A 27,274-nucleotide genomic window follows, 5' to 3' on the forward strand; every position below is an offset into this window, starting at 1 on the left:
TTTTACATTTCTATTCGTGTTGGACAGTAAAAATCTTCAAAGAGTCAATCAAACGTTCGAATTGGTTGGCATGATTCCAATATTTTGCCGTTCGATTTGAAGTCTGCTGTTCCAATCGACTGCCGTTCGAGACTCGAGATCAGGCTGATAGTATTACAATTTTTACAACTCCAGCATAGATTGTTACGATCAAATGTTTTATTTCATAAATAACAACGAGAGCTTTGGTATATGTTATATTTTCAACTTCATACTTAACAAGCTCGGAATCCTTGAGTCGTAGGATTGGGAAATAATTCGGGGTCGATCCACGCCTAGTCGATGGAATGTTCGTTTATTTTATTTTAAAAATTACTGTAACGTATGCAAAAATTGTCCAAAATAATTCTTAACATGGCAATATTCGCGACTGCCAATATAACGTGATCGGGTCCCCGTCCGTCTCCCTCCGTCGACAATCAACGTAATGGATTTGTCTGTTTATGTAGGCGCTAATCAAATAGATTGCTAACGATATGTGTGTAGGCAATAATAATCAACGAACCCATAGTGACCTGTGGCAAACAATACCTCAAACAACGATGAGTCAAATTAAAAAAATAGCAACAATAGACGCGTTAACCGTGAACACAATTATATTTATTGCTCATCGACGCATAGACTTTACACTTACAAAACATAATGTTAATTAATGCTGCTATTGTAGAATTTAAAACATAACACCATGCGGTCTTCTGGTCGATTCCTCCCTGTTTAACCTCCCCTGTCTGTATGTTGCGTTTTACTTCAATACACACATACACACAATTTGCGTGCACGTATGCATCGATGCATTGATAATATGAACGTAAACATCGGCGACCTTAGAACAGAGATTTTCCCTCCATCATGCACTTGGCACAGTAATGCGCGAACTGTGCTCCCATCAGAAGGAAATCGGACACGACCTGGAAACGGAAGAATTTGTTACATTTTGTGAAACATGGTTTTTATTGTTTCTTTTTCGTTACCGAACTACTTACCGATATATCCGGCACGCACACCGTTAGCGGGTAGATGAGAACATACCAACCCGCACAGAAGAACGCAACCCAGAAGCCGACCACGATTAGCACGATCAGCCAAATGATGGACCAAAGCAAATTTGCCATACTGGTGAGTGTTTCTGTAAAAATAAAATTGAAAAATTAAATGGAATAAATGAAATATTACTTTAAAAAAGTTAAAACAAAAATATCCAAAATTATAGTTTGATTTTTTAAAAACGTTGAACACCAAGACAAAATTTTATTGGTTTAAATAAAAATAGAAATGGCCGCATCACAGATGAACAAAATTAAGCGGAGATATGCACGATTTTAAGAAAATGATCAAGCTTTTCATCCTTCCTAATTGTGATCTATTAGCACTTTGCAAATACAATAAGCGACGAACAAATCGCCATAAAACCTTCGTGGCTTGAATGTACTGATATAGAATTGGCGTAGAAACGTATACATTTAAGAACAGATGTACATTAATATTAGTTATTTTTCATATTAAACGAATATCACTTCAGCATAATCCATTAACTAGAATAAATTCATACATTTCCAACTACACTTATTTCAAAATTATATCACTTTTATATAATTAACATCTAGCTGTGAAAGAGCTATGTAATCACTTTATAAAGTTACTTTCAACATACGCACAAAATCTTCTAGCTTCGTTTCACCACCCAACTCGAACGGAAGCCACAAAACCATCGAAACAAAAACATCAACACCGAAGCGGGCATTTTAAAAATACTCGCCGCAAGATCGACGGCCAGACGCGCACAAACCAGTGAATGAAGAGTGTCCGTTAGTGGGAGAGAAGAAATCGACAAAATATTCTCGTAAAATTCAAATCGCGCTCAAAACAACGGCCGAAACATCAAAACCACGCTTACACACGATTTACGCTGGAGCGCTGGGTGTGCTCAGCTCACACAGCTACAAGAGCAAACCTATTCTGCACCATAAAAAAATAAATCCAACTGACTATTTTTGTGCTGCCAAGAGAAGAGTGCAACGTGTTTTCGACCATGCGGTTTTTGTTTATACATTAAACAATTTTTCGTTAGATTTAGAGGAGAAAAAGATTGTGGATAGGGAAGAAAACACAATCCAACAGATGCAACTAAATATACAGACCTAGATGCGAAGAGATAGGGAGAAGGGTGGTTGGGTTTAAGGGTCTTAAAAGAAACTATTTTAGAAACAATAAAGTGAAGACACTTTTTCCAATTCGGAGGGCCGCTGTCGAAGGGTTGGTTTGGTGCAGTGCTGCTTGCTTCAAATAGAAGCATGAAGCATCTCAACAACACATGCCGTTCTTTAGCATGTGGAACTACATTTCCAATCGCTCGCGTGACGTGTTGCCTTTGCGATCTAATGCACTTATACGTATGCATTGCTTAAAACCCTTCCATCAACAAACTTAACGAAATTGAGCCTAACGCTTTAATTTCCACTTGATGGTCAAGTAAACATATGACAACCATAAAACATTGAAATGTATTACTATCAAAACTATATAATCATTTGCTGGTTTTACACTAATTTATTCTCAGAAGTACTTTGATCTGTTCAAATTATTCATGTATATTTCCCATTATCGTTGCAGATATCGTAATCAGTGCTGCAAAATATCATGAGCATCAAAAGATATTCACCAACGAAAACAATGAACATATCCATGGTAGCTTGATACCAGCAATGAGCATTTTCAATGAAAGTGCGTCACGACATGCGAGTGCTTGAGTTAATCCCGATACTCTGACTCATAAGCTAAGCTTAATGCCGTAACAGCATTATCATGACTTTTTCTGACTGTGGACAGTGCTGCCAAATGCCACTGTCTCAGTCACCAACACTCATGGCTGAAACGAAGCTCAAATCAGCTGACGTACACAACTGAGCTGATCAGAGGTAAAACTCAAACAGTTGGTGGACCAATCACATACTTAATGACAATTTTTTGGCTTGATCACTGAACTCTTGATCACTCACTTGGTCACGATATTTTCTGTCGGTGATAATCAAAGTGGGTAGTAAGTAGGTGTCGTCATACAGAACATTTGGCCATCAAGGCTTTAGAAAAAAGCACAAAACCAGGATCGACGGCAGTTGTCAAATGCGACGAATGTTGCTGGTATGTATACGGGTAAGATAAATGAATTGTTTTCGTTTAATAAACATTTGTTTAGTACTAAAAATTTGTATTTTGCATCCACACTCCATAAATCGGCATTTTCCACGTTATATTGCGGCTGCTGCCTGTAAACAAATATCGACGGCTGTTGTCAAACTCAGAAAATGACAACATGCCAAACGCTAAGAAGACACCTCCTCTATATTCCACCTTGGGTAATAATCACGACAGTCTTGAAATATACTTGGCGTATGGTCCTATGCATCAAAATGTGGATTCTTTCTCGCTATGTCTGCTTTGATTGTCTGTCGGGTCAAACATAGCGAGAAACAATGCTCATATTATTTTTTGGAACCACTCGCACGCACTGCACATCACCCATGACTATCGGGATGATCACATATTGCGACCTGGAAATGTCGCGACCAAGTGACTGACCAAGAGTTGGTTGCACACAATGTCACCAAGCATGAGTTGGTCGTAAAAACTGTTTGAGTCTCACCTCTGATCATCACAGTAGAGCTGTCATGAGTATAACAGTGACATTTTGCAGAACTGATCACAGCAAAAAAAGGTCATGACATAATGACTGACCAAACGATGGTCGCAAAAATGTCACGAAGCATGCATTGATCACACCAATCGTTTAAAGTAGCTTCGATAGTTGTTTCAAAAATTGGAATTTTTAATACTACTACATATGCTCTATACTTCCCTATACACGCCCTCATCTTCGTGCATTTAAAAATGTATCTATTCAAAATCACCCCTTTCGATTCGATGATCACCGAAGGGTTTATTCCAAGGTGGTTTCATTCATCTTCACCTCTCCCATCAATCCCTCCCGCTTACAAATCCTTCTCACCACCTATCACGAACACACGGCACGAACCGAACGATCAAAACAAAACCAACACCTACCACAACCTGTACGTCGATCCAACACTTATGTATTTGTTTTTCTTTTTTTCTTTTTTCTTGACAGTCACTTACCCCGCCCATGCACCGCCTAAATGCACCACTATAACCACTATACGGAAAGAATATGAATAAGAATTGTGGGTGGAAGGGTTTCGCTTATTGTTCGTTAGAGCTAGAGGGGTTGGTTGGTTCAATTTTCCCCGCGACTGCAGACAATGCTTGTACGGCACTTTTCCAAATTGCGCTTAAAACGCGTACACATTCCGACGGCACACATACAACTATGTCTACACCCGCCTTTACCACCCCAAGGTGCGAGGGAGAAGAACTGTGTGTTAAACGAAATGCAACCAGCGGAGCAGCTTAGTATTACAGCCTACTTCACCCTGTTGCAATGTTGTTTCTTTCTGTTTATTTAAAATCACCTAGCAGTCAGGTGGGTGGATTCAACAGTCGAGTGTACGCTAAATACAGCCCAGTAATAATATTTCAAACGTAGGGAGTGTTACACACACACACACACACAGCCCTTTTAAAGAGGTGAAACGCATCGTATCGTTTGCGCACGTCGCCTCCATTGCGTAGGCTAATTGGTGACCCACATGAGCCAAACCACATACTTCCAGGTGCAGGTATCGTCAAGTAAACCAGTCAATTAGGGACTGCCCTTTAAGTATGTAAACTATTGAAGCACGTTCGAGCGGTGTTCCGAATTCATAAAACGGCGACAACTATTTGCGGCTCGCTGCACCAAAACGTGCTGGAATGACTTTCACGTTGCTAATCAAAAACAGTTCCAACTCTGTAAGCAATCGGATCGTTAGGGTGATTTGCGATAATGCTGAATTATTGCTGAACAAAGGTTGCAAGTTCTTTGACTTCTAACGTTCTGAATTATTTCTAATTTTCAGAACAGATCAATCGATTTCTTCTAATGGCGTAGATAGAGCTCGTTTGATTTTTTTTTGTAAAATAGGGTCTTAAATCACTTAAATCGTTTTGCGATTTTTCCCTGTTTGTTTGTTAAACTCAAACTCAACCTCCAATGAAGATCCCGCTGCTTCGGCACAAAGGCAGCCGAAGGTGATTAGAACACCGCCAATGTTCGATCGATCGAACCCAAAGTAAAGGCGCGCCATCATCAACAACATCATCATGATCATGAGCATAAGCGTGGTCGTGAAGCAGGCATGGATGTCGTCATCCGCGAGCGATTCCAGCGTTTGTTTATGATCTCAACCTGCACAAGCGCCCTGACCTCTGCTCCATGCCGTTCGTGCCACGCTGCACCAAATCGAGCGTCGAATAGGTTGAAGTTTTGCTTCACTGGGACTTGAGTAATGGCAATTAAATAAATTCAAAACGCTCCGTATGGGTGTGGTGTGGACAAAAGTGCCACTTACAAATTTCTAACCCACACACACACACACACACACACACACACACACACACACATATGATCACATTTGAATGGAAGAAGATTGCTGTCCCCATCTGGGATTTATTTGCGTCTAAATTAAATTTTTACCCATATTACAGTTCACAATAATCATCCTAAAAGAAAGACTTTCAATTTTCGCGCCATCATCATCTTAGTTGCAGGGTGAAGGAAGGGTAGAGGGGCGTTTTTTTTTCATTTCTTTTCCCAACCCGTTCAAAACAAACCTTCCCAAACACACGCACACACACACACACACTGAAGATCGTACACCCTCGGCTCACCCGTACACGGTACGATCGCCACGATTGCGAGGGAGCGAAAGAGAGGCAAAAACACGATCGAGCAAGATCTTAAGCGCCACACACGAAAGGGAAAACTAAAAACAATCTTCCAACCAGCAAAGCGTTCGAAGGAGGGGTGAAAAAAAACGCACCAAAGCACCAACTCGCCTTCAGCTTGGCGTGACCACCACTGTTTGCTTCTCTCAGAACCCCTCCTTCCCAAACTCCCCATAACACCCTCTGCCAACTATTTTGTGGTGACTATTTTTTTCAAAATGATGTCACCCGCGAAGCACGCTAGCAGCACTAAATAACAACGAATATTAACATGACATCACACACACACACACCTTCCCACCTCTTGTGTGACCCCTACAACACCGCTGGCGAAGGAATATGAATCGAAGTTGGGGCCCGTATGGGGCCGATGAAGATGCCCCCCAAAAACCGATGTTGATCAGCAGTGGTCAGCAAGGTGATGGTTAGAGTCGCAATCGAAACATCTCCGCCCCTACCACGTACCATGCTTGGCAATGCAGTGAAGGGGTGGGTGGTTGGTGGGATGATGCAAAGCAATCAAAAACATAACCGGTTGGATTACGGGCTACGGCCAAACTGTCCCGTCACCGGAAACTGGGTAGATTAGAACGCGCGAGCCTGAATGAAAAGCAGTCGCCACAGCACACGGCAGACCCACTCTGCTAGGACAATCACAGCCCGGTGTCAACCCGTTTTATCGTTATCAAAATCTGGAAATCGATGTTTACGAAATACTTTGGCATTTCTGACGCTAAACACCATTGCACACCAACCGGGTCGCCCGATCCATCTCTTGGACTCGCGGCCGTGCTGATAAGAGCACGGTCTTTTCACCGGCGCATGTGACCGGGCTGCAGCGTATCTTTCTGCTGTACCTGCCGTTACTTATTTGCCTATTTATCGCGCTCGCAGCCGGCAAGCGGGGCCAGTGACACAAAGTCGGCATCGACTAAATCCTCCCGACGAGCTTGTGCAAGGTGCTGCTGATGGTGGACCCCCATTTTTATCTGCCTCGGTTTCGTCTGGTTGGTTTGGGCGTTTTAATTCTGATAGCGCCACGAGCGATGGAGACACGGGAGCAGCGGGTGCGCTAACCACAAATCACTCGACAGCGATGTTCTCATCATCTCGACACGATTTGAAACGTACACGCACACACACACAATCACAATCCTCTATGCTTTCTCTCCCTTATTTTAGGGTCCTATAGGGCCCCTTTACTGCCCGCCCTTCAATGCCCTTCTTGCCGCGTTTCGGCACACAAGCTGGTGAAAGTTACCTTGAAACTTTGGTGGTTGTTTTCGGTTAAGATTTTCCTTCCCACAAACGGGTTCTCGTCGCTGGTTCACGCTGGTAAACAACCGAACAATGCGGGCTGCCGACCGTCCCTTAAGCCGTTCAAATACACACTGCAAGCGAGAATGAATGAGATGCGCGCGCGGGTTCCATTTACGGTTCGCGCAAAGCGGAATGTGCTGCCCGCGGCCACACGCACACAAACGAATCACGGAGTGACTCGAAAGAGCGAGAGAGAGAGAGAGTGAGAGTGCGCTTGGAGTACGGCGGCTGAGAAGAACCGGTCCCGATAGGTGTGTAAACAGCAACCCTTCATCCCCAACCCTAGACCTCCGGCTATAGCCCCCATCATCGCCCCTCCCAACCCATCTCAGCCGTTCGCGCAAGCGTGGGACGTGACGAACGCACTCGGATCGAACCGCTTTGATGGTGTGGGTTGTTTTACGTTCCCCCACAACATGCACAGGGTTGGTGGACGTTCTTGGCGCTGGTTGAGCGACTTATCAACATCAAGAGCCTACAATCGATGCATATATTAACACACGCTAGCATAAAGTTCTTTGGGACCTAAAGGAAAAACCGATTCGCTTCAACATCTTTTCTCAGCATGGTTTTAGAAGTGGGCATGCATACGGATAAACTGCAGTGTACAGCTTTGGCTTAAAAAACAAATACCGGAGGAAAGATATGGCCACGCTTTACACTTTACAGAAGAGCAGCTATTACATGATGGGCGGTTTTGTATGCAATTTCAAATTTTAAAAATGCTTTTACAATCCAGTATGGTTTTATATATTTATGTCAGATATTTCTAGAGAACTTTCATATTTTTTAAAGAATAAAAATTACTTCAAATCATTTAGCTGTAAAATTACTAGAACGCCACCATTCTACACATGGAAACAACGCCACCCTGTACCTATCCAAAAAGATAGCACTATAATGCGCCGTCGCTGACCAACAGCTTTAATCCATCGAGTTAAGATAAGCTTAAAGATAGGACTTAGATCATGCCCCCACTGCCCCTACTTTGTAAAGCAAAGATGCCATGTTATGCAATAAACAGAATGCAGTGTACCAGTAAAGCGAGAATGTCAAATAATCAAATGAATTAATTAATAATTATTTTAATAATCAAATTATTTTTACTGTTTTCTCCAGTAAATAAGCACCTTTTTAACATTTGCTAATTCAGCTTAGGGCCGGTTGGGTTGTACAGTCGTCAACTCGTTCGATTCAACAACATGCCCGAGAAAACCCGAATGAACCGTGCCCCCATACCCATACGTTGGACTTATTATCCCGATATGGGTATTGTATGTATGAGCCGGTCCCATAGTACAGTCGTCAACTCGTACGACTTAACAACATGCCCGTCATGGGTTCGATCCCCAAATAGACCGTGCCGCCATACGTAGGATTGACTATCCTGCTATGGGGGGAAATCAATTTAGTCACTGAAAGCCAAAGCCCACTAGTGGTACAGGAAGGCCTTGACCGACAACGGTTGTTGAGCCAAAGAAGAAGAAGAAGAAGAAGTGTATTGAATAAATCACTGAAAGCCAACCCCACTAGTGGTACACAGATACAGATAGGCCTTAACCTTGCTTAATAACACAGATAGGTTGCTTAACCTTTAATTTTCAACAAGAAAAGAAACTCATGTTACAACATTTGAAATCTGCTTTTATTGCTAGATAAACTACTGAGACAGTGAAAGGGATGCATGAATATTTTCTCTCCTTTTGATCCTTTCACATCCGATTTAGGATCTTGATCACTTTCTCGCACGTGTACTAAGCGCATAGAGCACATATACTAATTGATCAATCTTCTTCTATGGCACAACAACCGTTGTCGGTCAAGGCCTGCCTGTGTACCCGCTAGTGGGCTCGGCTTTCAATGATTAAATGCTGTAAGTAGACAGCCTATGTACGATCAAAGATAACTTATAGTTCAAAAATAAATAGAACAAATTTCAAATCAGAATCGAGCACTACCGAGCAAAAGAAAGCTCTAACTAGAAGTATATTCTTATAGTATAATTAGTTGTAAAAAAGCAATGAACTATGTTTAAGATGCATTAATATTTCTTTTTAAAGCGATGATTTGTACCAGAGTATTAATATACTTACGTGTTTCTAAGCACGGATTCCGTACCATGCACAAAACAGACCCATGATATCAACCAGAGATTGATTCCTTTTAGTACCGTCCTTCTGCAGCCCGAAGTGACCGTACAGCTATTCATTCGCGTCTTCATAACCAAATTTGTTATCGATTCTTTGAAGAGTATAATGCAGTGATGGGACGAGCTGCCAGCACATAATACATTGCAAACAATCAATTAAGGAGCAATTTTCTAGCCAATCAAGCCAAAAGTCAAAATGTAATTGAAATTTTTTCGGCAAAAAATTAACTGTTTATTTCAATAATGTGCTAGTCTGCGTCCATTTTCGATGTATAGTCACTTACTGCTAAGACACGCATTGAAACTTAGTCTATTATTTAAAAAAAAAAACTCAGAACAAACTACAATAGACTCTCCCACGAATTCAAATGCCCACTGGAGGCAGCTAAGTTGGACCAGATGTGTTCTCTCAATTCTGCAACATTTGTGGTGTCGTTCAAACAAAACTCGTAATATTGATTGTCGGCTAACGATAGGACACGAATTCCACTGCTGCTAGCGTTGAACTGCACGTACAAATTGCAATATTTACGCAAAAATCGGTTAAGCAGCCTAAAAAGGGACAACAATGTGACATTCAATATATTCATACCACTATACTATGGTTCTACTCACATTTCATTCATTTGGTGTGATGGATCAGTCGATCCTTGCGGTTTATTCTGTTCTGTCGATTCTTTCACCGGCAGCTGTGTGCCATCAATCGACAGCTGCTCTAGCGCAAGAAGGTTGCATTTCTTTTCTATACCTTCCAACACTTCGACTGCTTTCGCGTGCTGCTGTTGCAAACCTTTAATATCCTCCGAGTACACCAGTTCCAGTTCTTTCTTCTTATGCAGTTGTGCAAGGCAGGCATCTACACCAATACAAGCGGTACATTAGTTATCAACAACAACAACCATGCAGTGTAGAACGCAACACGTACCTCTCTGTTCGACCAGTTTCTTAAAGCGCGAAATAATGTCTTTCTCTTGCGCATCGCAATGAACACTGTTTGAAATATATTTTAGAAGTTTTTGGTTAAATTCCGCAAACGATAACTTTCCGTTTTGGTCCATGTTTGGGTATGAGTTTGTAAAGCACTTTCGCTCCAGCGTCGTCGTTTGTTGCCGTTGCGTTGATGGCCAATGTAAACAAATGCTCGGTTTACGTTCAAATTTGACAATTGCCGTTGGTGCTGTCTGGCAACACTGTACCCCATTTACAGTCTGTTTCCGAGATACGCGGTTCACCGTTCAAATAGACGTTCGTTCAAAATTATCAAAGCACATTGTCATAACAAAAAACGCTATAATTCAGTTGAATTATCCAGTTTGTTTACAGGATTTATTATTATTACCAGATTATTTCCGAAGTTGAAAAAATAAATTTAAACTTATTGTATTTTTTTGTTTATGTTTAATAACAAAAAAGGCATATTGACTGAGTTACACGAGCCACTTAAATCGACTGAAGTGAAATGTATCAGCGCAATTTATCGAAAACTCATTATATTTCACCGAACATTAGTGCGACTAGACAACTTTAGCGCTAGACAGCTGGCGCTCTACGTTCATAGCAAGGACTGTGTAGGAAGGAGGTAAAATATTAGCCAACATCGGATTGCCATTATACAACAGAAAGCCCTTGAAAATACCCTCTAAAATTTATTATTACTAAAAGCATACATATTCTTCCTGTAAAATTTACGATCCAATTAACAATTTTCATGCAATGACCCGACCGAATTTTCATTTTAATCACAGTTAAAATTTGAATCGAAAAGGGCTCTCAGATGTGCAACTGTGTTTAACGAACTTTTGATTACTTGTCACTAGCAAAAATGAAATTTATACTAAAGTTCTTGAAGCAAATTGGACTGATTTGACAGTTGTTCAGCCAAATTTAGAAAACCACGTACAGGCGGTCCCCGAGATACACGGTACCTCTTATACGCGGATTCGGAGATACGCGGTTTTCAAAATTTGACAATTCTTTGAGCAAATTGTACTGATTTGACACATCAATTTCAAATTGCCAAATAATTTCCGTTTTGATCGAATGTTAAAAACTATTTCAAAAGGTTTAAAACAGTTATATTCAGTCAGAATCATATCAAATAATTCATAAAGTGACTAAAACCGCCCCCTACTTGCAAAATTACACGAAAATTTGTGATATTTTAGCAGGAAATCACGAGATTCGACTTACGCGGAAATTCGAGATACACGGTATTTTGCGGCCGTTTTCGGTCCCCATTAACCGTGTATCTCGGGGACCGCCTGTACATATCTCCGAATCCGACAAAAATCGAGAACCGCGTATTTCGGGAACATACTGTATTTGTACGGTTTCCGATCATTATACCTCACCAAGATGTATAGAGCATGCTGTGATACCTAAATGACATGACAACGTGAAAACAACCGAACTTCGGACACTTTCCCGAAGTTTGACAAGTGTTGTATGTAGTTGTGAAAATCTTCTCACTCAAAACAAGCCCGCTCGCCGCAACTCTGCATCGCGGCTAGATATTTTTACAAAAATTAAAGTGAAACTCTAAGCTCGAAACGTTGCAAATAAGTTTATTCTTTAGAATAAACGTTGCAGCAGCGAGCGCAATAGAATTGAAGCACAAAAGTGAGCAAACGAATCCAGCATAGTGAATCCCAGTTTGTTGTTTTGCACACCGCCTGCATTGTTATGCATATGATGCCCCTCCGCGACCGGGATTACGCACGCCAGACAACATTTCTATTAACACAATAATTTTCTTGCAAGCAAATTATCCAAACGACTGCAAAACCATGAGTAACAGTAACAGCGACAACGAAAATGAGGGAGGTCTCAATTTGGCTGGCTTCCTGTTCGGGAACGTCGACGAAAATGGGCACCTGGATGGGGATTTTCTCGACGAGGAAGCAAAGCAGCAGCTGTCTTCGCTCTCCCGCATGGGTCTGTCGTCCTTTCTCGCTGACGTCCTGCAAGATGACGATGCCGAGAAGCCCACTCGCCGCCCGTACAGCGATAGTGACGATTCTTCCTCGAGCGATGACGATCGGCGACGCTACGACGATGACAGTGACGGAGCGAACTACAAAATCAAAGCCGACTGTGCGGTGGATTATTCGGACATTACCGAGCTGGCGGAAGAGTCAGCAGTTCCTCCGCCGGCGGTAAGCAAGACGGAGGAAACCGATGAAGCGAAGGAGGAGGACAAAAAGAATATCAAAGTAGAAGATGATATCGATGATATTGAAGCGGCGATACCGTGCACACGCGTCGATGCTCGAGGAACTTCTGATACGACCGCCGTGAAGGAAGAAAATGCCGGTGGCGCGGACGGTGTGGACGATAAGGACCTTATGCCCCCTCCGACGGCCCCGGTTAGTGCTGACGGCACTACCGGCTCTACCGGCACCTCCACCACCGCCACCACCACGGACGACGCTTCGAAGGATAAACCGAAAAAGCTAGAAACCCCGCTAGCCGCAATGTTACCGTCCAAGTATCAAAACGTAGACGTGCGCGAGTTCTTCCCCGACTTTCGACCGGATAAGGTGTTGCGCTTCTCGCGCCTTTTCGGGCCGGGCAAAATTTCCAGCCTACCGCAGATTTGGCGCAGCGTAAGGCGACGACGGAACAAAAAGTCTCAATCATCCTCCAGGAAACCGCGCGACGGTTCCGATTCGACGTCGGACTCGGACGAACCGAGGCGTCGGCAGTACTTCACGCCGACCTACGCATCGCTCCCGCCGAAGGACATGTGGGCGTCGGATGAAGAGTTGCGCTTCACGAGCCGCGAAGCGGACGAGGAGAAGGAAATCAAGGATAAAGAATCGGACAGCAAGGGCGACTCGAAGCCGAAGGTGGCCGACTGGCGCTACGGACCGGCGCAAAAGTGGTACGACATGTTGGATGTGCCGGATACGGGTGAAGATTTCAACTACGGCTTTAAGCAAGCGGATCCGGCAAAGCTCGAAGCACTGCCTTCGGTAACGTCCGTCACCGATAACAAAGCGTTCCCGGACGACGCGTTTCTGATGGTGTCGCAGCTGCACTGGGAGGACGACGTGGTGTGGGACGGGAACGACATCAAGCACAAGGTGCTGCAGAAGCTGAACTCGAAGGTGAATGCGGCCGGCTGGTTGCCGTCGAGCGGTTCACGCACCGCCGGAGCATTCAGTCAGCCGGGAAAGACGCTGCCAGCATCGCCCGCCAGCACGGGCTCGAAAGGGTCGAGCGGTAGCAAGATGAGCAAAACGCAAATGATCATCAATGCGGCCCAGAAGGCGCAGGAAGAAAACGAGGACGCCTGGTACAGCATCTTCCCGGTGGAGAACGACGAGCTCGTGTACGACAAGTGGGAGGATGACGTGATTTGGGACGCGGAAGCAGTGACCAAGATCCCGAAACCGAAGGTCCTGACGCTGGATGCAAACGACGAGAACATTATTCTCTGCATTCCGGACGATATCGATCCGTCGAAGATCGTGCGCAACACCGGACCACAGCCGAAGGTGAAGATCCCCCATCCGCACGTGAAGAAATCAAAGATCCTGCTTGGCAAAGCGGGCGTCATTAACGTGTTGGCCGAGGACACGCCGCCACCACCGCCCAAGAGCCCCGATCGCGATCCGTACAACATTTCCAACGACGTGTTCTACATGGCCAAATCGACGGAAGCGACGCTCAAGATCAAGGTCGGCGGTGGCAACCTGCTGCAGCACTCGACACCGACCGTAGAGCTGCGGGCACCGTTCGTACCGACGCACATGGGACCGATGAAGCTGCGCATGTTCCATCGGCCGCCAATGAAAAAGTACTCGTATGGTTCGCTCGCCTCCAGCAATCCGCAACCGGTGCTGCCGCTGCAGAAACACATCAAGAAGAAGGCTAAGCAGCGAGAGCTGGAGCGTATTGCGTCGGGCGGTGGCGATGTGTTCTTCATGCGCACCCCGGAAGATCTTACCGGCCGGGATGGCGAGCTGATCTTGATCGAGTTTTGCGAGGAACATCCGCCGCTGATGAATCAGGTCGGCATGGCATCGAAGATAAAGAACTTTTACAAGCGCAAAATGGGCAAGGATCCCGGACCGCCCGAGTTCCGCTTCGGCGAGACGCACTACGCCCACACGTCACCCTTCCTGGGCATTCTTCACCACGGGCAGTGCATTCAGGCAATCGAGAACAACATGTACCGGGCGCCGATCTATCCGCACACGATACAGGAAACAGACTTTCTCGTGATTCGTACCCGCAACAATTACTTCGTGCGCGAGATGGACGCCCTGTTCACGGCCGGCCAGGAGTGCCCGCTGTACGAGGTGCCCGGACCGAACTCGAAGCGTGCTAACAACTTCGTGCGTGACTTTCTGCAGGTGTTCATCTACCGGCTGTTCTGGAAGAGCAGGGACAACCCGCGCAAGATCCGGATGGACGACATCAAGAAAGCGTTCCCGGCGCACTCGGAGAGCAGCATTCGCAAGCGGCTGAAGCTGTGTGCGGATTTCAAGCGCACCGGCATGGATTCGAACTTTTGGGTCATTAAGCCCGAGTTCCGGCTGCCGTCGGAGGAGGAGATACGTGCGATGGTCTCGCCGGAACAGTGCTGCGCGTACTTTAGCATGATCGCAGCCGAGCAGCGGCTGAAGGATGCGGGCTACGGCGAGAAGTTTATCTTCGCCCAGCAGGAGGACGATGACGAGGAGATGCAGCTGAAGATGGACGATGAGGTGAAGGTAGCTCCGTGGAATACGACCCGCGCCTACATACAGGCAATGCGGGGGAAGTGTATCCTGCAGCTGAACGGACCGGCCGACCCGACCGGCTGCGGGGAAGGGTTTTCCTACGTGCGAATGCCCAACAAACCAACCGTGAGTGTACTGTTTGCTTGTGGCCGATGGGATCTTTGCGCCACGCTTATTTAACAATCTCATTCTATTGCAGCAACAAAACAAAGAGGAAACGGAAACTCAACCAAAGCGTACCGTCACCGGTACGGATGCCGATTTGCGGCGATTGTCGCTAAACAATGCTAAAGCGCTGCTGCGCAAGTTCCAGGTGCCGGAGGAGGAAATCAAGAAGCTGTCCCGCTGGGAAGTTATCGACGTCGTGCGCACGCTTTCGACCGAGAAGGCCAAGGCGGGCGAGGAAGGCATGGACAAGTTCTCGCGTGGCAACCGGTTCTCGATCGCCGAGCACCAGGAGCGCTACAAGGAGGAATGCCAACGCATCTTCGATCTGCAGAACCGTGTGCTAGCCTCGTCCGAGGTGCTGTCCACGGACGAGGGCGAATCGACCGCGTCGGAGGAGTCCGATCTGGAGGAGCTGGGCAAGAATCTGGAGAACATGCTGGCGAACAAGAAAACGTCCACCCAGCTGTCGCTCGAGCGCGAGGAACAGGAGCGGCAAGAGCTGCTGCGAAAGATCATGGAAGAGCAGGGTGGTTCGGGGCAGAAGAAGAAAAAGGACGACGAAGGCATGAAGGACGAGCAGCAGTCGAGCACGGCGAAGATTTTGAAAATCACGCGCACCTTCAAGAATGCCGAGGGGCGCGAGTACACCCGCGTGGAGCTGGTGCGGCGCAGTCCCGTGATTGATGCGTACGTGAAAATACGCACCACCAAGGATGAAGCGTTTATTCGCCAGTTTGCCACCCTCGACGAAGCCCTGAAGGAGGAGATGAAGCGCGAGAAACGACGAATTCAGGAGCAGCTGCGGCGTATCAAGCGAAACCAGCAAAAGATCGGCATGCAAATGCAGAATCCGCACAGTTCGGTCGGTACGCCCATCAGCCTGGGGGATCGGGAAACGAACACGCCGAAACCGTTTGCCAACCGCATGCTCGACATATCCGGGCGCAGTCTGGACGGTTCCGGGGCGGGGCCTTCCGGTGCGGGCGCAGCAGGCACCCCAGGAGCGGGCAAGGAGCACAGCCCTTCGTCGTCGTCGCGCCGAAAGGCAAAGATCAAGCCGGACCTGAAGCTCAAGTGTGGCGCCTGCGGTCAGGTCGGCCACATGCGTACCAACAAAGCGTGTCCGCAGTATTCGGGCATTTTGGCAACGCCTTCGCTAAACGTTGCCATGACCGAGGAGCAGGAGGAGGAGATCGAGAAGGAGCTGAACGCTGACGACGAAGGCGACCTGGTGAACGTCGACGGCACGAAGGTGAAGCTCAGCAGTAAGCTGCTGAAACGCCACGAAGACGTGAAGCGCCGAACGCTGCTACTGAAGGTTCCGAAGGAGGCGGTCGGTAAGAAGCGCCGCCGGGTCGGGGGCGATTCACACTGCGACTATCTGCAGCGGCACAACAAAACCACGAATCGCCAGCGCACCGATCCGGTGGTGGTGTTTTCGTCCGTGCTGGAGCAGGTGCTGAACGAATTGCGCGATATGCAGGACGTGCAACCGTTCCTGTTTCCGGTCAACGCGAAGCAGGTGGTCGACTATCACAAGATCGTGCAGCGACCGATGGATCTGCAGACGATACGCGACAACGTGCGGCAGAAGAAGTACCAAACGCGCGACGAGTTCCTCATGGACATCAACCAGATCGTCGAGAATTCGGCTCTGTACAATGGGGCGAAAAGTTCGCTCACGGTCGCGGCCCAGCGCCTGCTCGAGCGGTGTAAGGAAAGCATACAGGAGCGGGAAGAGCGGCTGACGCGGCTCGAGAAAAGCATCAATCCACTGCTGGACGATGATGACCAGGTCGCACTGTCCTACATTCTGGGCGAGTACGTCAATGGACAGCTGAAATCGATGCCGGAAAGCTGGCCGTTCCTGAAACCGGTCAACAAGCGGCTGGTGAAGGATTACTACACCATCATCCGCCGACCGATGGATCTGGAGAAGGTGTCGAAGAAGGTCGCTTCGCATAAGTACCACTCGAGGATCGATTTTCTCGCCGACCTGCATCTGATTGCGGACAACAGCGAGCAGTACAATGGTGCCGAGGCAAACTTTACTAAGCAGGCCCGCCAGATGGTGGAAGCCGCCCGGCAGGCGCTGGACGCGATGGAGCACAGCGTGGTCCATTTGGAGAGGAACATTGCCCTGGTGCAGGAACGGGCGCGCAATGAGGACGATGACATGGACTGGGAGGACGATGAGCAGGAGTCGAAGGGCGATGCAGGCGGTGGTTCTCGCGACACTACGCCCGACCTGGATGACGGCGGTAACGATAGCAACCCCGACAGACCACCCTCTTCAACCGATGCATCGAAGGCAGCGCGGGCAGAGGCGAAGCGTGCTCGAGCTCGTCAACGCAAAGCCGCCAAGGACGATGGTAAGTACCGCGCATATGTGTGTGTGTGTATGTTTTTTCTTTCACATTATTTCATCGCTACCTTTATGTATATATGTGTCAGTGTGTGAATGTTTTGTGTGTCGATCGTGTACTATAACATCATTACTAATAATAACAAGTGCATTTTTGAAGATCTGTCATCGTCCCCGGCTTCAGCCGGAAGTGTTCCTGTACATAAAACATAACCGTTTGCTGCTTCGTTTGAAATTAACCGATATTTCATCCACTAATATATTTATCAAAGAATCTATTCATCGATATCGACCTTCTGTACATTCATACCGGAAGGATTATTGATCATAAATCATATTATTAAATCGAACCGTTGCTATCTGATTGAAAAAAAAAACAAACTAAGGGAAACTGTTCATTTCGTCTTGCAGTTGTGCGATGGCAAGACCCCTCAAAATGGTGTTTCATTAATGTTATTAATATTTCAATGTGCATTTGTGAAATGGAACAACTCGTATGCGCCTAACTATCGTTCGCTTCTGCTTGCTGTGTTTCATTGTCCTTGCCTTTCGGCCCATAATCCCAGCGTAACTAAATGCATCCAAACTCAATCGTTTGTGTCTATCGAGTTTTAAAATGCAATCTCTTCATTCACGAGCCCCAACGCGGCCATTTGCTGAGGTGTACAACCACTTAAAGGCATCACTTTTTTCCCCCTTTCTGTAAATGTGATAGATTTTGCCCGCCGACCGTACGGTACGGCCTATTCCGAGTCGGCAATGCCTTTCCCAATCGTTCGACCGAATGCCATTCCTTCATATCACCGCCCTGGGCCGAAGCTCGGTTCGAATGTGGGTGGAATGGCGGGTTTTGTGGGCAACACGGAGGCACCGCGTGCAATTTCCCGTAGCAGCAGTAGCACAGTGCCCGAGAGCTCGCAGATGATGCATCCTAACGTAGCTGCTTCGGCATACGAAATGAACTGGATGAATCTGGGTGCGGACAACTATGACGAAATGCCAGGACCATCTTCCGGGTACGGTAGTTTCCCGAACCAGTACGGAAATGAGTACGGCGGTGGCGGTGCCATTTCGGCCGGGTTTAACGAATCGCAGTCTTCGCTACTTCCGGATAGCTTTGGCTATGACGCACGAAACCAATCCACCTTCCAACCCATTCGGTTGGCCACTGCACAAAAACGAGGTAAGTTGTCAAAGTTGCTATACTTTGGCGCGAGATGCAATGAAAGCAATGATGTTATAGACACGGTTTACACAGACAAGGAAGGGAAATTGTTCGTAGCGTTTGGTTGTGAGTTTGAATTTGATCATAACGGCGGGTTTCTAACCATTTCCATTTCGTTCCCACACCACGCAGCAGGTCATCAATATTCAACGGATGATGAAGAGTTTGAGGAAGTGGGCACAAGCGATAATGAAGGCGTCTCTGTAACGCTGGAGCAGTCGAACACGACCTCCAGTATGATGCCTCCGCAAAGCGAGGACGACAGCCAGCAAGCAGCCGAGGCGATGGTTCAGCTCAGCAGTGCACAGTACTACAACTCGGCCCAGGATGAATCCATGGAGATCGACCCCAACTACGATCCGAGTGATTTCTTAGGCATGTCCAGCCGGCAGCAGACAGGTGACTCAGGACGCAACGACGCAGGCATTCAACAATCTTCGGAAGCAAGCTATTCCGTGGATCAGAACGCTCCTAGCAGCGAATACTCTCAAGAAGCTGGCAGACAGGAAGCCAACGACCAGCAGCAGCAGCAGCAGCAATTTCAGTATCAACCCGACCCGACTGGTCAGTCGATGGACAATCCATCCCAGCAACCTGCTGCCCTTCCGACGCTGCAAACGCTACACTCGGATCTGGCCATTTCCGACAGCGATGATGAGAAGACCAACTTGCAGATGGATGAGGTGCGAGACGATAACGATGATAACGATGAGGGTGGTGATCTTTGGTTCTAAATGCGGATATGTTATGTTTAGGTGGATATATAGTGAAGTACAGAAATAAAACCTGCAAACAAAATGCAAAATCGACAATCATCGGGTTTCGGATATTGCTTGCGCGATCGAAATGATGACTCCATCCGTATGTGTTTGGGTGGCTTCTTAAAAGCAAACTGTATTGAGGGAACGACAGCTCTTACAGCAACTTTAAATGACCGGTCACACTGTCCACGGCCACGTTTGGGGCTGGTCCAACGGCTAGCACGGTTTTAGTGTTCGGTTCAATCTGCGTACGCCCAGCGTCACGTATTAGGCAGCAATTGAGCTTGTTCGCTTTTGCCGTACGGTAAATTTCCATCATGGCCTCTTCGGTGTCCACCTTCAGTGCGATTTTGGCCTGCCCACCGTTCTGCCACTTTCGGATCACTGCCGGCGTGTTCCGCACTCCACTCTCGTACGCTCCAACGGCTGCATGGCCACACTGTGCCGCTATCTTGCCTTTGCCCATCTTCAGGTCATTCCGCACGACGAGAACCATTTTGTACTCTCCACCCATGTCGGCAAAAATCTGAAATCGCAACATGATTTCACAATTTACGTACTATTTTACCTATTCCCCGGGGCTACCCGGCGTTCATGGTTTACCTTGTCGGTTCCCTCATTTTTGGTATCTTGCTTTTCCGCCGAAGCTGACCTGCTATCATCCAGAGGAGACCGTCTAGCGACAGCATATCCCACCGCAAACGATACAATAGTGGCGGATATGCCTACAATCACACTTGTGTCGAACATTTTACGAAGAAAGTTTACCGGCTTCACACAGAAAGCGCACGCGGAATGTGGAATTCGTTTGTTTTGCTCGATGACATTTAATCCGTTGGTCGGTGTGAAGTTGAGGAACTACAGTCTGTTCCCGAGTTACGCGGTTCTCAACTTACGCGTATTCGGAGATAAGTGGTTTTCTAAATTGGTCTGAATAAATGTCTAATCAATACCATTTGCTTCAAGAATTGTCCAATGCAGTATAGATTTTTTTTGCACTTTTGCTTGTTTGGTAGTAAATTTAATCTACATAAAAGTTAAAAATATCAGAATGTTCTGCAAAAATCGTATCAAATAAAAGATAAAGTGTATAAAAATACTAAATTTAATAAAAAAAATACCGAGTAATTAATTATATTTTGGCAAAAACCGCGAAATTCGAGTAACGCGGATTGCTCGGGAACGCAGAAACCGCGTAACTCGGGAACAGACTGTACATTGTTCAAATCAATGGACTGTAAAGTTATCTAAACGAGTGTAATATCAAGAATAATGCATATTTTTGAATCGGGTAATTTGTTTCATTACATTAAGCTTCTATATAAACAGACTTTTTGCGTAAAACTCCCCTCAGCTCGCCCAAAAGATTGTTTATCGTAATCATTTCCACACTATAAACGCAGCAGCATCAAACATCAAACAAAACGTCATCAATCTGTATTTGTTGACGTTTTTCATCAGCAGCCACCGCAGTGGATATAAATAACATTTACTCGATTTGGTTTAATTGGTAACGAAAAGACAAACCCATCGTCGAATTTAATGTAGCGTCCGTGCTGCGGTCTGTTCCCTTGACCAGCAACCCACCAACCGGCTGCGGTTGAGCGGTTGTAGTTCCGGCGTGATAAAAGTAGTGCTCCCCCCGCGAATCCCTTGCATCTGTCCCATTCCTCCGATTGCAGGCCCCATTGTTCGTTGTGGAAGAAAATCACGATGAGCTGGTTTGCGCCACGATAGATAAAACGAGTGTTTGCTGCATCGACTGAAACTGTACCATCGCCAGCACAGCAAATCGGGAGCACGGCTCTTTTCGCCCGCATTTGCCCCTTTCCCCCCGATAGAAGTACAGCGGGAACGATGGACGCCAAAATAGAACATGTATCGGTCATTCTTCCCGTCAGCAACGATCCATTGATAGTTGGCAATGTTAGCTCTAGGAAAAGCTTAAAACGGGTGAGTAGTCAACATGCAACATGCTCGATAGGTAGAGCACATGGTCACTGAACAAAATGTCCTTTTTTATTTTCGCTTTTCCGCGTTGCAGCACTGGAATCAGCTGTCCCGGTTCCAGAAGAATTTAGCGTGCATTTTATTAGCCGGCATGTGCATTTTTTACGTCATATTTTTCGTGCTACCGTTCAACGATCCGTCCCGCAGCTCCGAGGTGATCGATCCGATGGAGCACATACAGATAGCACCATTCAAGGAACGGGTAATATACATGCTTTGATGTTTGACACTGTCCCTGTGATACCAATTGTCTTAAAATGTCCTTTTTCGTTTGTCACATTGTCTCTCCCTGCTTTGAAATTCCGCGTGTTTGCAACTGTGCTACGTATGCCGCTTTTGTTTCTTGTGCAACTGCCCGGTTATGGTGTCGGTACGAATTGTAGCATGAGCGATTAGCTTCCCCCGTCGTGAAAGAGATCAAGCTCACCGACAGTCTGGCAAATCCTCCGACGGAAGAGGCACTTGCAAAGCCGGTAGTCCAACAGGCAGAAGCAAACCTTATGCAGCTAGAGGTTGTTCACCAGGAACCGAAAGAGATTGTTGACAACGAGGAAAACGTATTGGAGGAAAATCGACGTGCGCCGCTCGCTGGTGCTAAAGACTTTAAGGTATGTGATGTGCTTACGGTGGTGCGGGTGTTGTGTACAGTCTGGCATGCTCTTGTGATACCATTGCTGTCGTCAGTTCCTCGATGTTGTTTGTATTGCGTGTAGAAATTATGCTCAGAAGGTTGCTACATTATTTCACACTTTACATTTTAGGGCCCAACAAACGACAGACAGCGGGCCGTGGTTGATGCCGTACTGCATTCTTGGAAAGGGTACAAGGAGTACGCCTGGGGGCACGATAATTTAAAGCCCATCTCGATGGGGTACTCTGACTGGTTTGGGCTCGGCCTTACTCTGGTCGATTCCCTCGATACGCTCTACATTATGGATTTGCAGGACGAGTACGATGAAGCACGGGCTTGGGTCGAGAAGTACTTAAAGTTTGACATTAACCGTGAAGTCAACTTGTTTGAAGTAACCATCCGTGTCGTTGGTGGGCTGTTGAGTGCGTACCATCTGAGCGGCGATCGTATGTTTCTCGACAAGGCCATCGATCTCGGCAATCGGTTGTTGCCGTGCTTCGATTCACCGTCGGGCATTCCGTTTTCGGACGTGAACATTGGATCGCTTGCCGCACATGCGCCTAAATGGTCGCCAGACAGTTCCACGAGCGAGGTAACGACCATCCAGCTGGAATTCCGCGACTTGTCCCGTGCCTCCCAGAATCCCGTCTTCGAAAAGGTTAGTAAAGTTTGGAGTGATCATCAAAATGAAGAAATGTATTACCACGCCGGAATATATTTACAGGTGGCTTCGAGAGTGAATCTTAAAATACACGAGCTAGATAAAAACGAAGGTTTGGTGCCTATCTTCATCAACGCTAACACAGGCCAGTTTCGCAATTTTGCAACGGTTTCGTTGGGAGCGCGCGCCGACTCGTACTACGAGTATCTGCTGAAACAGTGGCTTCAGACGGGCAAAAAGGCCGATGACTAGTGAGTGCCCAACGGATGAGATACAGTGTCGTTCACTGCTTTAACCTTTTTCGTATAAACATTTATAATTTCAGTCTTATCGAAGACTATCAAAAGTCGATGCGAGGCGTTCTGAATCAGCTCGTGCGAACAACTCCGAACGAAAAGCATGTCTACATCGGCGAATTGCTCAATGGGAAGGACTTCAAGCCCAAGATGGACCATCTCACGTGTTACCTTCCCGGCACGCTGCTGCTCGGCTACAAGAACGGAATGCCTAAGACGCATCTGCGACTGGCAACCGATCTACTGGAAACGTGCTATCAAACGTACATGAAGCAACCGACCCAGCTAGCACCGGAAATATCGTACTTCAACGTGAACGGCGAATCCGAGACGGACATCTACGTGAAGACGAACGATGCGCACAATCTGCTGCGACCGGAGTTTGTCGAAAGTCTGTACTATTTCTACGCCATCACTGGCAACCGAACGTATCAGGACATGGGTTGGACGATCTTTGAAGCGTTCAATCGCTACACCAAGGTAAAGAACGGCTACACTTCGATCGGTAACGTGAAAAACCCGCTCAACACGCGGCCCCGCGATATGATGGAAAGCTTCTGGCTGGGCGAAACGCTCAAGTACTTCTACCTGCTGTTCAGCGACGATCGGAACGAGATCGATCTCGACAAGTACGTGTTCAATTCCGAGGCTCATCTGCTTCCGATAAGGGACGATTAATGAGCACGAAGTGATTGCTTTCCGGTACATTGGTATACACGAGGTCGAGTTTTATCTATTTTTAACTAAGTTTACAAAAATGTCGCTGACAGACGGCGTTGTACGGCGATCAGTAAAGGGACAGCCTTCGCGAAAGAGTAAAACAGACTTCCCGAAGCAAACGATATTTATTAGTTAGTGAAAGATCTACATTGCGATCCCTTTCGATACGTACTAGCAAAATGGGCGGGATTAAGTGTAAGTTTTGATTCTGTGTGTTGATATCCCCAGGCAAAGGATAGCACCTAACGAACTGCGGACGATTGAGAAGATCGATTGAGCGCTGTTGCTGACAGCTATTTCTGTGTAAATAAGTGTACGAGGATTTTAGATATCGAAACTAGCGTTTCCTACGGCTGTAGTAGCCAAAGGGTCCTTGATCCTTGATTGAATGTTACCAAAAATGCAGCCGGCGGCGATTAGAGCTACGCCGATTTGTACGCCTTGCACATACGAGAACACATTCCCGAGCACGTTTCTTTTTTCTTTCTGTTTCTCCAATCATTTCAAAACGTTTCCTCTCAACACCCGCACGCCCTTCTGTCTCCACTATTAGTCGTCCCGGTTTTTCCTCTTTCCTAGGGTTTCCAATAAGGGGGAAAAGTAATGATAATATACTAGCGAATGGAAGTGGCATACCAGCGCCAATTTCACGTCGTAAAATAATCGAAGGATTTAAAAACAAAAACAAAATACTAGAGCTAGTGATAGGAATGATTCGGTTGATGATTCCTTACTCTCTTTCGTGTACACTGTTTTCTAGTCCCTCGGTGGTAATGTAGCAAAAGAAAGTTAAACTCAATGAAGAACCGAAAGCGGGAAGAGATAGAATGGATTCGGTCGAGACTTAGACACACAAATACAAACTCTTATAGATGGTTAAATGATACAATCATGATTTTTTCCTTAAGATTAGCGGTTAAATATTATCTACTGTCTCAAATTAATGGTCTTGATCAGAATTTTAGAAAATGCGAATGAGTAAGAAAATGGATCGGAATAAACAATCGATATGACCTGAGAATAAACACACGAAGGAAGCATTATTATACGAATGTGGAATGAGAAATCTCTGTCCCTTTTTCTTCTTCTGTTTCTCGAGGTCGATTGACGGTTCGGTACTGAAGTCCAGCTTCCTGGGCCCTTCGGTACTAGTCCGCTATTGTGTTGGTGAGAACACAACCTCTGTTATTTTTGGACGGCATTAAAAACCATAGATCGCATTTCTCTATGTTGTGTTCTATATTCTCTGTTTCCATAGAAATTCTGTAGAAATTTCCATAGCCGTGTCCCGCTATTAATCTATTTAGTCTTTTTTTATATTTTTTGCTGGAATTTTTAGTTTGTGGTGCCACATTTTGTTTTTTTTTTTATAGAGCTTTGGTATCTGGCGAACTTTTTCACTTTACTTCGGCATAATTCCGCGTACCACGTATTGGTTTCGTGGTTAGCTCTCTGTTGGAATACATTAATAACATCTTTTAATATTATTTTGTTATTTATGTCACAGTTTGTTTACTAAGACTATCTTTGGCTAATTTATCGGCAATTTCATTTCCGGCTATTCCGACATAGCTTGGGATCCACTGGATTATTGCTCGAGTGCATTTACAGTTATGAAATATTCTCCCAAGGAGTTCGTCTATATGGTTTTCTTCTTTGATCGTACATCGTGGGTCACCTGTAAATGGCAATATTGTTCCAGCCGTTTTTAGTCGATATCTCGAGTGCCACGTCCATTGCGTAGAGTTTTGTAGTGCTTATGGATGTTGGGTGTTGGAGTTTCTTGGATATTTTAAGTTCTTCAATGGGAGTTTTTATCTAAATCCCTATGCCACTTTTTTATATTTGGTTAATACCAGGAGCAGAATTATTTTTTGAGTTGTGGATATTGTTAGAGTCAATCAGAACGTTATCGCTTATGAATCGGGGTCTTAGTTATCTTTTTTTTGGTTCGATGAACCAAAATGAATATGAAGAAATTCTTTAGCTACGGACTTATCTGTGGCTATCTTGTTTGTTCTGGCAGGTTTGTCTTTGAACATTCCCATGAGGGCCCATAGGTCCTCCATAGTGGTTTGAGAATCGATCAGATCTATTCAGTTTTTCCTCAATTCGTTTTGTTTTAGACATTTTTCTTGACAATCGAAATTTGGTTGTTTCTTTTCTGTATTTCATTTGGTTTTTCGATCGTTTTTCGATGAAAGAGCTCTTGATTTTATTCCTCAAAATAATTTTATTAATGTTCTTGGTAATTGAGTTGATATCAGAATTATTGTTGTGTCGTAGACTGGATATTTCTTCGTCTATTTTTTCTTATCATAAACTGTGTTTTTTTGAGGAAGTAATTTGAATAAGTTAAAGTTGGTGAAGATAGCCCGATGTCCACTATTGCCGATGTGAATGTTTGAAACGTTTCTTTGAATATTTGGGGATATAGATAGCGAGGTAATTGTCAAGTCTATTGCTGAGTTATTTTTATTTGCATCTGAGTTAATGAAAGTTTTTTCAATGTTATTTATCACAGTAAGGTTATTTTCGTTGACTTCATGCAAAAGGATTTTTCCTTTTCCGTCACACATCTGATCTCTCTTTTCGGAGTGATGAGAGTTGAAATCACCCATTATTATTAATTTATTAAATTTAGCCAGGCTTGTATGATAATATGATCTGATAAGGGTTAGTAAACCGCGGATTGTTTCGATTGGTCAGTTAGGTTTTACGTACACCGATACGAATACTAAGCCCGCATGGTACACCGCATGGGTGTCAGAATGTACTTTAAGTGGATACAGTCCGAAATCGAACGTACGTGGGATTCTCCCTGTTTGAAAGGTTGTTTGATGATTGCTGAACGAGTATTGGTCAACAGATTATTTACCTTTCTTTTTAAGATAATCACCTCCGTTGCCTTTTGTGTTTGTAGTCCATCCAATATTTCCCATTCCGAAAGGAATTCGATATCGAGGCATCGAATCACTCCTTTGCTACAGTTTAAGATGGGATGTTCTAGTTTTTGGAGTTGAATCTCTCCTCTGTGATCGGGGATCGATTTTATAAATGTTTTCTCCTTGATTCTGATTGGTTTCCTTAATCAGTAGCTTCCAGACGGCTGACCAGCATTGGTTTTCCGGAGATCGCAGTTTCAATCACTTTAGAGATTAAGAACGAGTTAACCCGGCTTAGATCTCTAACTCAGGTTGTGGACTCCATCACCATGAATACCTCTTCCTCAATGGTTTCTTTGTCAAACCCTAGGATTTTATTGTTTTTCCCCATTTTCCTTTTAGGTTCGCTTTGGAACTCTAATAATTTTCCACTAATCACTCATGCACTCTACTTCCACTCCCCCTTTCTTATCTTTT

At 45.5% G+C, this 27,274-nt stretch overlaps 5 protein-coding genes across 9 annotated transcripts; 2 read left to right on the forward strand and 3 right to left on the reverse strand.

Moving 5' to 3' along the window:
- Positions 1 to 617: 617 nt before the first annotated feature.
- On the reverse strand, positions 618 to 7,268 carry LOC120950759 (uncharacterized). The gene is made up of 3 exons (XM_040369037.2): positions 7,139 to 7,268; positions 1,023 to 1,165; positions 618 to 947 (listed from the first exon to the last, which is right to left on the reverse strand). The coding sequence occupies exons 2-3, from the start codon at positions 1,149 to 1,151 to the stop codon at positions 864 to 866; spliced, it is 213 nt and encodes a 70-aa protein (XP_040224971.1). The 5' UTR covers positions 1,152 to 1,165; positions 7,139 to 7,268; the 3' UTR covers positions 618 to 863.
- Positions 7,269 to 9,553: 2,285 nt separating this feature from the next.
- On the reverse strand, positions 9,554 to 10,709 carry LOC120949942 (uncharacterized). The gene is made up of 3 exons (XM_040367589.2): positions 10,272 to 10,709; positions 9,962 to 10,202; positions 9,554 to 9,898 (listed from the first exon to the last, which is right to left on the reverse strand). Exons 1-3 carry the CDS (start codon positions 10,402 to 10,404, stop codon positions 9,688 to 9,690), a joined length of 585 nt encoding a protein of 194 aa, XP_040223523.2. The 5' UTR covers positions 10,405 to 10,709; the 3' UTR covers positions 9,554 to 9,687.
- Positions 10,710 to 11,776: 1,067 nt separating this feature from the next.
- LOC120961361 (transcription initiation factor TFIID subunit 1) lies at positions 11,777 to 19,645 on the forward strand. Of its 4 annotated transcripts, none has more exons than XM_040385069.2 (4): positions 11,777 to 15,201; positions 15,275 to 17,615; positions 18,324 to 18,791; positions 18,969 to 19,645. In XM_040385069.2, exons 1-4 carry the CDS (start codon positions 12,133 to 12,135, stop codon positions 19,565 to 19,567), a joined length of 6,477 nt encoding a protein of 2,158 aa, XP_040241003.2. In that variant the 5' UTR covers positions 11,777 to 12,132; the 3' UTR covers positions 19,568 to 19,645. The 4 variants fall into 4 exon arrangements, with proteins under 4 accessions (XP_040241003.2, XP_040241002.2, XP_040241004.2 ...); XM_040385068.2 differs by having other exon boundaries at positions 11,778 to 15,201; positions 18,966 to 19,645; XM_040385070.2 differs by lacking the exon at positions 18,324 to 18,791 and having other exon boundaries at positions 11,778 to 15,201; positions 18,966 to 19,645.
- Positions 19,646 to 19,697: 52 nt separating this feature from the next.
- LOC120961363 (probable peptidyl-tRNA hydrolase 2) lies at positions 19,698 to 20,441 on the reverse strand. The gene is made up of 2 exons (XM_040385074.2): positions 20,198 to 20,441; positions 19,698 to 20,120 (listed from the first exon to the last, which is right to left on the reverse strand). The coding sequence occupies exons 1-2, from the start codon at positions 20,342 to 20,344 to the stop codon at positions 19,749 to 19,751; spliced, it is 519 nt and encodes a 172-aa protein (XP_040241008.2). The 5' UTR covers positions 20,345 to 20,441; the 3' UTR covers positions 19,698 to 19,748.
- A 611-nt stretch (positions 20,442 to 21,052) lies between these two features.
- Positions 21,053 to 24,937, forward strand: LOC120961362 (endoplasmic reticulum mannosyl-oligosaccharide 1,2-alpha-mannosidase). Of its 2 annotated transcripts, XM_040385072.2 has the most exons (6): positions 21,053 to 21,547; positions 21,639 to 21,806; positions 21,988 to 22,212; positions 22,366 to 22,893; positions 22,960 to 23,147; positions 23,222 to 24,937. In XM_040385072.2, the coding sequence occupies exons 1-6, from the start codon at positions 21,452 to 21,454 to the stop codon at positions 23,868 to 23,870; spliced, it is 1,854 nt and encodes a 617-aa protein (XP_040241006.1). In that variant the 5' UTR covers positions 21,053 to 21,451; the 3' UTR covers positions 23,871 to 24,937. The 2 variants fall into 2 exon arrangements, with proteins under 2 accessions (XP_040241006.1, XP_040241007.1); XM_040385073.2 differs by lacking the exon at positions 21,988 to 22,212 and having other exon boundaries at positions 21,054 to 21,547.
- Positions 24,938 to 27,274: the final 2,337 nt, after the last annotated feature.

This window comes from Anopheles coluzzii, chromosome 2 (assembly GCF_943734685.1).
Source record: "Anopheles coluzzii chromosome 2, AcolN3, whole genome shotgun sequence".
Classification (NCBI taxonomy): Eukaryota; Metazoa; Arthropoda; class Insecta; order Diptera; family Culicidae; genus Anopheles; species Anopheles coluzzii.

What these genes read in the sequence shown, in the direction of transcription:
- LOC120961363 (XM_040385074.2), bottom strand. Translation starts at nt 20,344, where the DNA reads ATGTTCGACACAAGTGTGATTGTAGGCATATCCGCCACTATTGTATCG. An exon ending in AAAATGAGGGAACCGACAAG is followed by an intron (nt 20,121 to 20,197) that starts GTAAACCATGAA and finishes TTGCGATTTCAG; the next exon opens with ATTTTTGCCGACATGGGTGG.
- LOC120961361 (XM_040385068.2), top strand. Translation starts at nt 12,133, where the DNA reads ATGAGTAACAGTAACAGCGACAACGAAAATGAGGGAGGTCTCAATTTG. An exon ending in CAAAGCCGCCAAGGACGATG is followed by an intron (nt 17,616 to 18,323) that starts GTAAGTACCGCG and finishes TAAATGTGATAG; the next exon opens with ATTTTGCCCGCCGACCGTAC. An exon ending in GGCCACTGCACAAAAACGAG is followed by an intron (nt 18,792 to 18,965) that starts GTAAGTTGTCAA and finishes CACACCACGCAG; the next exon opens with CAGGTCATCAATATTCAACG.
- LOC120961362 (XM_040385072.2), top strand. Translation starts at nt 21,452, where the DNA reads ATGGACGCCAAAATAGAACATGTATCGGTCATTCTTCCCGTCAGCAAC. An exon ending in TAGCACCATTCAAGGAACGG is followed by an intron (nt 21,807 to 21,987) that starts GTAATATACATG and finishes TACGAATTGTAG; the next exon opens with CATGAGCGATTAGCTTCCCC. An exon ending in CTGGTGCTAAAGACTTTAAG is followed by an intron (nt 22,213 to 22,365) that starts GTATGTGATGTG and finishes TTTACATTTTAG; the next exon opens with GGCCCAACAAACGACAGACA.
- LOC120949942 (XM_040367589.2), bottom strand. Translation starts at nt 10,404, where the DNA reads ATGGACCAAAACGGAAAGTTATCGTTTGCGGAATTTAACCAAAAACTT. An exon ending in GAAACTGGTCGAACAGAGAG is followed by an intron (nt 10,203 to 10,271) that starts GTACGTGTTGCG and finishes GTATTGGTGTAG; the next exon opens with ATGCCTGCCTTGCACAACTG. An exon ending in TCACACCAAATGAATGAAAT is followed by an intron (nt 9,899 to 9,961) that starts GTGAGTAGAACC and finishes GTCCCTTTTTAG; the next exon opens with GCTGCTTAACCGATTTTTGC.
- LOC120950759 (XM_040369037.2), bottom strand. Translation starts at nt 1,151, where the DNA reads ATGGCAAATTTGCTTTGGTCCATCATTTGGCTGATCGTGCTAATCGTG. An exon ending in TGTGCGTGCCGGATATATCG is followed by an intron (nt 948 to 1,022) that starts GTAAGTAGTTCG and finishes TTCCGTTTCCAG; the next exon opens with GTCGTGTCCGATTTCCTTCT.